The sequence below is a fragment of the Dipodomys merriami genome, unplaced genomic scaffold, assembly GCF_024711535.1.
Source record: "Dipodomys merriami isolate MVZ:Mamm:240054 unplaced genomic scaffold, mDipMer1.0.p SCAF_20, whole genome shotgun sequence".
Taxonomy (NCBI): Eukaryota; Metazoa; Chordata; class Mammalia; order Rodentia; family Heteromyidae; genus Dipodomys; species Dipodomys merriami.
The window spans coordinates 28,754,687-28,765,027 of NW_027203382.1; the positions used below are offsets into that span (position 1 = coordinate 28,754,687).

Below are 10,341 nucleotides of genomic sequence, written 5' to 3' on the forward strand. Positions count from 1 at the left end.
TGCTAGCTTTGAGCAAAAGCAGCTCAGGGACAGTGCCCAGGTCCTGAGTTCAAGTCCCAGGACTGGCCAAAAAAAAAAAAAAAAAAAAAAAGAAACTGCTCATTTAACTAATCAAACCACAATAACAAGTAAAAATTTAAAAAAAAGTAGTTTTATTGTGAATGTGAATGATTCTGTACTCTTTCCCCTTAAGCAAAATGTTTATCCTCTTCAAAATAACAATATTTTAAATAATTACTTTAGAGGATTAAAACACAGTATCTGACATATCTATAGGAACATCTGTTTGCTTAGGTTTTTGTTTTTGTTTTTGTTTTTGTTTTTTCTGTCACGGAGCCTGAACTCTGGGCCTGGGCACTGTCCCTCCGCTCTTTAGCTGAAGGCTAGCGCTCTACCACTTGAGCCATAGCACCACTTGTGGCTTTTTCTGCTTATGTGGTGCTGAGGAATCGAACCCGGGCCTCATGCATATAAGGCAAGCACTCTTACCACTGAGCCACCTTCCCAGCCCACTGCTTAGTTTTTAATAGTATTAGTTAACTCCATTTGTATCTACATTTCCTGTCCTCTCCACTGATACTAGTATAAACTAATAGCCCTTATATTTTCCTCTTTATAAGAGCAGTGTTGGTGAAGGTGTGGCTCAAGTGGTAGAGCACCTTCCTACCAAGTAGGGGGCACTTGAGTTCAAATCCCAGTACTGCCAAAAAATAAGGTGTTTTCCTTAACTAATTAAAGTACTAAGACACACACATTCAATGTTTCTTTCTCTGACCACTTGAAATGAGAATCTTATAGTTTTGTAAACTTCCATTATTTGAAAAAGATACAGTATTGTGTTTATACTATATCATAAACAAATTTGTACCAATATTCAACTTAGAAGTACAATTGTGACATGAATATTTAAAACATTTATTTTTTGAATATCCATCCCTGAATAAGATACTTATATTAGACAATTTTTACCACAGGAATTCAGAACAGATGAAAGCCTTATGGAAATTATCTGGCATTTCAGAAAAATCCGAAAATGGAGGTAAGAATATGCTTGCTTTTTATTTTTGTTTTCACCCAAAGTAGATTTTCTCTTTTGCTCATTGTCACTCTTGTGTGCCCCTTTCTTCTTTTTTCTCAAACTCAGGACCTGGTGCATGCTAGGCAGGCGTGTGCCTTCTCCACCCTCCTCAGTTTCCATTGAGGTTTTTAGGCATATTTATAGGTTTCCCTCTTGACTATCATGACTTCAGTTCTAGAACTGACCACTAGATGGAAGTTGATACCTTAAATAATAGTGGATCAGCTGAGATTAAGAAGTCTCCTCAAGATTTCTTTCTCTCTTAGGAAAAGAACTTGTTTTGTTATAACTTACATAAATGTTACATGAATGCTTCTTATATTCACATGTTAACATTAAGAAAAAATAAAGCTTAAGTAAGCAGAAATATCTAGCCCAGGTCAGTAACCTCATATTACTGATTTAACATACTATTTAGTACAAGCTTGCACTTTTTTTTTTTTTTAACAGTTTTTTTTTTTTTGGGGGGGGGTCCGGTTGTGGGGCCTGAACTCTGGGCCTGGGCGCTGTCCCTCAGCTCTTCAGCTCAAAGCTAGCGCTCTACCACTTGAGCCACAGCGCCATTTCCGGCTTTTTTTTTCTTTTTGCTTATGTGGTGCTGAGGAATCGAACCCAGGGCCTCATGCATGCAAGGCAAGCACTCTACCACTGAGCCACCTTCCCAGCCCCAAGCTTGCACATTTTAATGTTTCCTGGCCTGCTTTGTCTTGCTAAGAAAAACTTTTCCTGGTTATTTTCCCTTATCCTTCAAATCTGTGATGTGATTATTTTAAGGAGTTAACTTCTTCTTTTCATTAATTCTGTAGTACAAGCTTACACATTTTAATGTTTCCTGGCCTGTTTTGTCTTGCTAAGAAAAACTTTCCTGGTTATTTTCCCTTATCCTTCAAATCTGTGATGTGATTATTTTAAGGAGTTAACTTCTTCTTTTCATTAATTCTGCATCGATTTATGTTCACAATGCCAAGGAAAGATTTCTATTAGTAATGACTCCACTATCCCCTCTCCCCAACTCAACTTAAAATTGGGATTCAATCTAATAACATTAAATATCTTTGTTCTCTTCAACAAAAGACAGATCTAGCTGAGCGCCTGTGTTTCACACCTATAAACCACCAGAAAACCAGAAGTGGCGCTGTGGCTCAAGTGGTAGAGCGCTAGCCTTGAGCTGAAGAGTTGAGGGATAGCGCCCAGGCCCAGAGTTCAAGCCCCATGACCGACCAAAAAAAAAAAAACAGAAGAGAGATCTAGCCCGGTTCTGGTGGCTCACGCCTATAATACTAGCTGTGTAGGAGGCTGAGATCTGAGGATCACAGTTGGAGACCAGCCCGGACAGGAAAGGCCATGAGATTCTTATCTCTAGTTAACTGCCAGAAAAAAAATGGAATTGGAGTTGTGGCACAGACTTGTAGAGCACAAAAGCTCAGGGACAGTGCTCAAGCCCTGAGTTCAAGCCCTGCAACTGACACACAACAAAAGGGAAATCTCTTTCCTCTTTTTGGACACCTAATTAGCTTTCAGTAACTTTTCCTATTGAGTACGTATTTTGGCATTTTCAATTTTGCTTAAATTGGAACATTTTGAGCACCAGTAGTTTCTGTCCTAATCTTTCTTTGTAAAAGAACATGAACATATTTGCATTATCTGTTCACTTACACTTTCTTGCAGAATCAGATTTATAGTAGAAAATCACGCTTTGAGTGTAACAACCAAGCTTAACCTTTTTTCCTGTTTGGTACGTAAAGGTTCCTCCTTCAAGATGTCCAGCTCTGCTGACTTTTACAGTAGCTATATAGCTTTTGGGGAACCACACTGAAATAAGTCAGGAATTATACTGGCATTTGGGGTTTTGCTCAGCTAGCAAGCAAATTAGGATGTCTTTCACCTATTTACTGAAACCGTGCTACGATTTCAAATTCTTACCAAGAAAGGAATTTGTTCTCTCAAAAACAATACCCAAATTTTCTGATCAGATATTTTAATAATTTTCCTGTATTGTTCAGGTATGAGAATGTCTATGTGAGGAAATGGAAAAATTTCCTAAATGTGATTTTGACATGGCTAGTCAAGCCTTTAAAAAGAATTATAAGTTTGAGTGCTGTCAAAAATCTTTTCTGGCCCTGTATGCAGAAAAGGAACAGGAAATAATTCTAAAGCTTAAAGATTGCCAAAGTGACTGTTCTTCACCCATAGTGGAACTTTCACAGAACTAAATTGCTTATCAAGAGTTGAAAGAGTTAGCCAAATGTCTTGGTATATACTTGTAATCCCAGCTATTTAGGAGGCAGGAGGATCAAGTTCAAGGTCAGCCTGAGCAAAATTAGACTCTAACTCAAATACAAACAAAAGGACAGGGGCATGGCTCATATGGTAGAGCCCTTACCTAGCACCCAAAGCTCTGGGTTCAGTCCCCAGTATCAGCACCAAAAAAAAAAAAGAAAAGTAGTTCAAAGTTTTAAGGGCTTGGCTGGGCACTGGTGGCTCACACCTATAATCCTAGCTACTCGGGAGGCTGAGATCTCAGAATCTCAGTTCAAAGCCAGCCCAAGAAGGAAAGTCTGTGAGATTTTTTTTTTTTTTTTTTTTGGGTCGGTCGTGGGGCTTGAACTCCGGGCTTGGGTGCTGTCCCTGCACTCTTCAGCTCAAGGTGAGCGCTCTAGCACTGGAGCCACAGTGCCACTTCTGGTTTTCTAGTGCTTTATTGGAGATAAGAATCTCAAGGACGGGGCTGGGAAGGTGGCTCAGTGGTAGAACGCTTGCCTTGCATGCATGAGGCCCTGGGTTCCATTCCTCAGCACCACATAAGCCAAAAAAAAAAAGAATCTCAAGGACTTTCCTGCCCAGGCTGGCTTTGAACCGTGTTCCTCAGATCTTAGCCTCCTGAGTAGCTAGGATTACAGGTGTAAACCACCTGCGCCTGGCTTGTGAGATTCTTATCTCTGATTAACAACCAAAAAGCTAGACCAGAAGCTATAGTTCAAGTGGTAAAGGACTAGCCTTGAGCAATACAAAATCTAAGGGACAGTGCCCAGCCCCTAAACTAAAGCCCCAGGATCGGCACCAAAAAGAAAACAAAAACAAAAAAAAACACCACCAACAATATAGTTGAGAATTAGGAATTAGATAGCAGTTCATTGCCACTTGGATCTTCACAACCAGGCACAATAAGATGGGATAGCTCACTTATGATATCTCATTCTACACTTCTGTTTATAGTGTTAAACTTTGGTACAGAGGATCATGGGATCTTACCCAGCAATCTTATCTAGTTGCCTTAACACAAGAACCTTCTAGACTCTTGTTCCTTTCTCCCCTCTTGATTCCAGCTCCTAAATATCTTTGAAATACATTCTATTCTTTCCTTTGGCCCCATTTCAAATCCCCTCTTCCTGTCTCTTTAGATTCCTAAATTGTTTATTGTTTCACTATTTGTCTGTCTCTTTGCTTCTTCCTCCTCTCCTCCCTTCTAGAGTACTAGTTTTGAAGGGAAGGTATTCTTCCCTTATTTGGGTGTTTTCCCCAAAGTCATATCATAAATTTCTTTTTTGGGGGAGGGGTCCGATTGTGGGGCTTGAACTCTGGGCCTGGGTGCTGTCCCTCAGCTCTTCAGCTCAAGACTAGCGCTCTACCACTTGAGCCACAGTGCCACTTCCAGCTGTTTTTTTTTTGCATATGTGGTGTTGAGGCATGGAACCCAGGGCCTCATGCATGCAAGGCAAGTGCTCTACCACTGAGCCACCTTCCCAGCCCAGTCATGTCATAAATTTCTTAACATGGCCTGGTCCTTTGTATTTCTCTCTCATTTGCTGTTCTGTACTTGTATCATGTTCTGTAGCTATTCTGGAATAGGACCTCTCTCTTTGAAACGCATTATGTTTTCTGAAGTATCCTGTCATGTACATGTAGTTTCTGTGCCTGGCCAATAGTGTGTATTTTAAGAAGTAACAGGGACAGACAATTGGTGTTAGAGGCATGTCTGGGCAAAAAAAAAAAAAAAAGTTCACGAGATTCCCATCTCAACCAATAACTGGGCTTGGTGGCATATACCTGTCATCTCAACTATGGGGAAGAAAGCACAGTGGTCTAACTCTAGTGTGTGTCTGTCATCCTCAAAACAGAGAAACAGGATAGGATCAACAAGTCCTAGGTTAGCATGGGTGGCAAAGCAAGACACTGTCTTGAAAATAACTGGCATAACAAAAGGCTAGCATAGTGTGACTCAAGCAATAGAGTGCTTGCCTAGCAAGTAGTAGACTCTTGAGTTCAATCCATAAAACCACATAAACACACTCATCACCATCACCATTTATAACTTCCAGAAGAGAGGTACACTTTTTTTTTTTAATTTTTTTATTGTAAAGATACTATACAGAGGGTTACAGTTACATGAGTGAGGTAATGAGTACACTTCCTCTTGAACATTGTTACCCCCTCCATTGTTTTCCCCCTACCATCCCCTCCCTCCAGAGAGGTACACTTTTGAGCCTAATGGCTTCTCCTTTGTAACATTTCATATTCATTATAATTACTGTTCTGTTGTTTCTGCCATGCTGTTAGACTGAGGTGTTTTGAATGAATGATTATGTAAATAAGCAAGGACTTTTGAAATAGCTAGACAGGTAAAAATAAAAATGAATAAAAAATGGTCATGTTGAATCAACCCTTCCCAATAGGTAGCTGCTTTTCCTTCCTTTCCTATTTTGTGATCTGGTACTCAGCAGTCATTTGTTTTTAACTTTATACTGCCTATGTAGGGTTTCCCCCTGTTCTGCCCTTGATTATATCTTATTCCCTTTCTCAATAGAGAAGATCTTTGAAGTCAAAGGGAAACATGAATTAAAATTACTTAGTGAAAATTCAGATTCACTGAATAAAATCTGGTTTGGAAATAGGACAGTGGTTTCTTTACTTATGAACTTAATATGGAATGGATAGAATTTAGCTTATGTGCTCATTTGATTTTATTTGGTAGCAATGTATTTTACTCCGTGTAAGTCCTTTTTCTTTTCTTTGTAGGTTCTGGGTCCCTGAGAGCAAAATTTGATCTTTCAGAAGGACCCAGTAAACCCACAACACTTGCAGTGCAATTCCTCAGTGAGGGAAGTACCCTGTCAGGAGTAGACATTGAACTTGTTGGCACTGGGTATAGGCTTTCCTTAGTAAAGAAGCGATTTGCCACTGGTAAGTTGGGAGGATTCAAATTGCTTAATGTATGTGGGAAATACTTGTATTCTAGTATCTACTAAACAATTACCAAGTTTATAAGCTAAAGGCATGGATGTTTTTTGTTTCATTCTTGGTATAAGGTAGAGACATACCTACCTGTTGAGTGCATTCCTGTGGTCAGTATAGCTGAACACCTGTGATATGACTCTAATGTATTGTAAACAGCAGATGGGAACTGGGTGCTATGTCTGTAACCACAATAAGAAATGTCCTCCTTTGGGTGTATTTGAAAGTGTGATTGCAAAGCTGTGCTTATTGTTTTTCAGGACGATACCTAGCGGATTGTTGATGGACCTATGAAAGTGGTTAGCTCCCGGAAATAGTTCAGACCTTCCATTCTGCATTATCTGTTCTTTCCAAACACTATTCTAAGTTGTATGATGTCTTTTAAACTTCATATTTGAGAGCTGACTACAACAAACATTAAATCGCACTTTCAAAGTGAGTCATTGAAAGAAATAGCACTGAAATGGTTTTCTACACAGTAATGATCAAATGCAATATTCAAGAAGCACATTTATTCAGATTCTCAAGTAAAAATGAAGTATTTGTAGGCCAAAATTTTAGGTTATCTTCAATATCTGTTTGAAAAAATCGCTATAGTGTCAAAAAATAGGCCTATAATTTCAGGAGAGCAAGCACAAAATTTAGCTTTCTGTAAATTTGTAGGGTTGGATAGCTCTGAAATTTCTTAAGTTTGATATTGGATGGATATGAGGAAATGTGAATTTAAAAATTTTGAATAACGGTCACTCAAAACACTCAATCAAATTGAGTTATGTGCCATAAGGTAATGAGACCAGAGTCCAAGCTGTATGCAAACAATATAATTTGATTCTCATCACATATTAATAAAGTGTAAGTGGTATTTTATATGATTTTGTTAAAATTCTCAAGTGCAATGTGTTTTAAAATAAGCTTGCAAAAGACAGCAGAAAACTTTCTTCTGCAGTTAATTAACTTTATAAAAGTTATGATTGTTTTGATGAATTAATGCTGTAGATTTAATTTATTTTTGTATGTTTTACATAATGTGTGCCTTTTAAAACAATAACAAAACCCAGAAATGTGCCTATCTACCTATGTCCATTAGTGTGCCTCACGTCCTCATAGCTGGATCTTCTATTCAGAAGCTTCCAGTGGCCAAGCAGTTTTACAAGATATTTGCAAGTTTTGTAAATACCTCTGTCTTGCAATTGGGAAGGGAATTCAAAATAACTAAAGAATAATTTATATTTAGCCCTGGCTCACTTATATAGTGATAACACTGTAGCCACTAGAAAGAGAAATAAACCTAAGTGATCACCTCAGATATTCTACATGAATCTCACGAAAAGTATGTGAAACAGATAAATTCTGAGAAAGTTTGACAATGAATTGGCAGCTGTGGTATTTTAACTCTCAAGGTAGCATTTCCTTTGACCCTCTTTACCATAGAAATTTCACACAGTTATTTACTGGTTTGTGGACTTGAATTTTGTAGTACTTTATGAGTATTACAAAGAAAGATTCATTTTTGGAAACAGGAAGAGTACTTTCATTTGGTTTCATTTAAAAATTTGAACAATTGTACATTTTTATGTTTTTGTTCTTAATTCCCATAAGGTAAAAATATGTAAATTATTTGAAGTGATAGGTTGACTTAAGCATTTCTTAAAATGGACTACTTATAGTAAAACCCTCATTTTAACAAGTCCTGGTTAATTGAAAAAATATTTTACACAAAATTGCATAACTTTCAAATGGGAATTTTATTTATAATGATAAATACCAGTGCCCTTCATTTTTCATAGTAGAAGTAATACTTTGTTATGTGACAATTTATATAAAACCACTAATTTTCCTGTTAAACATTACAGAAAACAAAAGCCTTTTTACTAGCCATTTATGTAACATATTGTTATACTAAATACAGAGGAAATCCACACCTTAGAAATGTATAACACAGTATGTGCGTTTTCATATATTCAGTGTTAGTCCCGTTCTAAATTTAGATTTGACTAAAGCAACAAATAAGACATTTTGCTAAAATGTTCGTCTTTACTAAATAGCAAAATTAGAATTTCTAACTCTTATATTGTGCTCCTTAAAATGCCAATTACAGCCCCCCCCCTCCTGGAATTTTAACTGTGTCTGCTTTGCAATCAAACTGCTTTTTTTGGCAGTTAATGTTTTATTACTGGAATTCTGACATTATTATACTCACCTTGTTTGTTTTTAATCAAGTATTACTTAAAAATGTGCAAATTAGTGAAATGGTTAAACTTCTGCACTTTCTTAATTATCACAGTCTTCATATTAAGTATTGATATATAAATTTGTATTGGGTACAGGTTATAAGTTTGAAGCCATATGAGTTTATATTGATTTTTTTTTCATTTAAAAATCTAATGGAGTGAAAAAGAAACAGTAGGTTTTCAATGCGAAATGTATGAGCAAGCTGGTTCTTGCTTATGTATAGTAATAAACATAGTAGCTGCCTCTTTAACTAAGAACTTGTAAACACAGAACTCTAACAAATGTGAGTTTTTAAGGATTGTTATTTACTACTTTGGGTTGTAATTAGAACAATGCACATCTATCTTCCAAAATTTTGTAAATATTTTTGATTTTTTTCATAAAATGTAAATTTTACATGAAAGTTGTACCCTTAATAAACATGTAATATATAATTTATTGATGGTATATTGTGTCTTTGTTCCCTTGCTGACAGTGGTGGCTCTGTGGTAGCTTTCAGGTCAGTACAGGTGGGCAAACAATGAACTTCATATCACCAGTTTTGTAGACATATAGATGAACTGTTACTTAGTTTTCATGTGTCATATGGAAAACTTTGTTTGGAACATATCTCCAAATAGTCAAAATTGTTTAACAAGGGATTATTTTAATATCTTTAAATTAATATTAAATTTTAGCCCAATTTTAAAATATACTTTTCCAAAGAGGTAGTCAGGATCGTCAAGCTTGCCGCAAAATGGCAGATTAAGAAAGGAGCAAAAGAAGGAAACTAGAAAAGAGAGAATTAAATCATAACAAACAGTTTATTTAGTCCAGGTTGAGAACCTTCTTACCATTTTATGCCAGGTATCTCTCGTGCTGCTTTCTTCATTACCTGCACCCCCACCTCTGTTCGACAAAAGGGTATCTAGCTGTGGGGTAACCCCATGAACACAGTGGCTGAACACAATGCTTGTGTTGCTCATATCACAGTTCTAAGTAGGTTTGAGTAGTTAGCTGTGGTCCATAAAGCCACATGGGAACCAGGCCCCTTCTATTTTGTGATTATGCTGAAACCCTGTCCATTTGGCCAGGAGATACGCTAGCAAAGACTTGGAGTTTTCATTGTTTCCACCTACACTTGTTGAGCCATGGCATGGGTATGGCTATAGCTAGCTCCATAGAAAGGTGAGAAATGGGACTGGGAAGGTAGCTCAGTGGTAGAGCGCTTGCCTTGCATGTATGAGGCCCTGGGTTCGATTCCTCGGCACCACATAAGCAGAAAAAAAAGCCTGAAGTGGGGCTGACTCTCAAGTGGTAGAGTGCTAGCTTTCAGCTGAAGAGCTGAGGGACAGCACCCAGGCCTAGAGTTCAGGCCCCACGGCTGACCAAGGGAAAAAAAAAAAAAAAAGAAAGGAGAGAAATGAAATGTGATTAAGTTCCAGGAGGTAAAGAAAAAAGAAAACAGGATTTTGATCAACAGTAGTCCTCCATCACCTACCCCATCTCTAATATTCATATTGTTCTTTCTCTAAGGTGCATTTATAGTGTCTGTGGCATTCTATACTCAAGTATTGTTTTCCATGATTTTACTATTTGCTGGTATTGTATACCCATTTTAAAGTATAATCTGACTTTTCTCCATACTTCCTCTAATTTTGTCTGAACGATCATTTGTGATAACTAACTTCATTGTTTATCTTTAGTATTAAATAATGTTATCTGTGAAAACTGTTTAACTTCCAAGTAACAGAAAATAATTAGGAAATGGTTTAAACAGAGACCTATTTTTTCCTCATATCTTTAAAGAAATTGTATTG

At 37.2% G+C, this 10,341-nt stretch overlaps 1 protein-coding gene across 2 annotated transcripts in view; it reads left to right on the forward strand.

Moving 5' to 3' along the window:
* The window catches only part of Fcho2 (FCH and mu domain containing endocytic adaptor 2), a 134,697-nt gene extending 125,717 nt beyond the window's left edge, over positions 1-8,980 (forward strand). For both annotated transcript variants that reach the window (XM_070031331.1, XM_070031330.1), the window contains 3 exons: positions 975-1,039; positions 6,095-6,259; positions 6,571-8,980. In XM_070031331.1, the coding sequence (XP_069887432.1) occupies positions 975-1,039; positions 6,095-6,259; positions 6,571-6,593 (253 nt within the window). In that variant the 3' untranslated portion in view covers positions 6,594-8,980. The remainder of the gene's footprint in view (positions 1-974; positions 1,040-6,094; positions 6,260-6,570) is intronic.
* Positions 8,981-10,341: the final 1,361 nt, after the last annotated feature.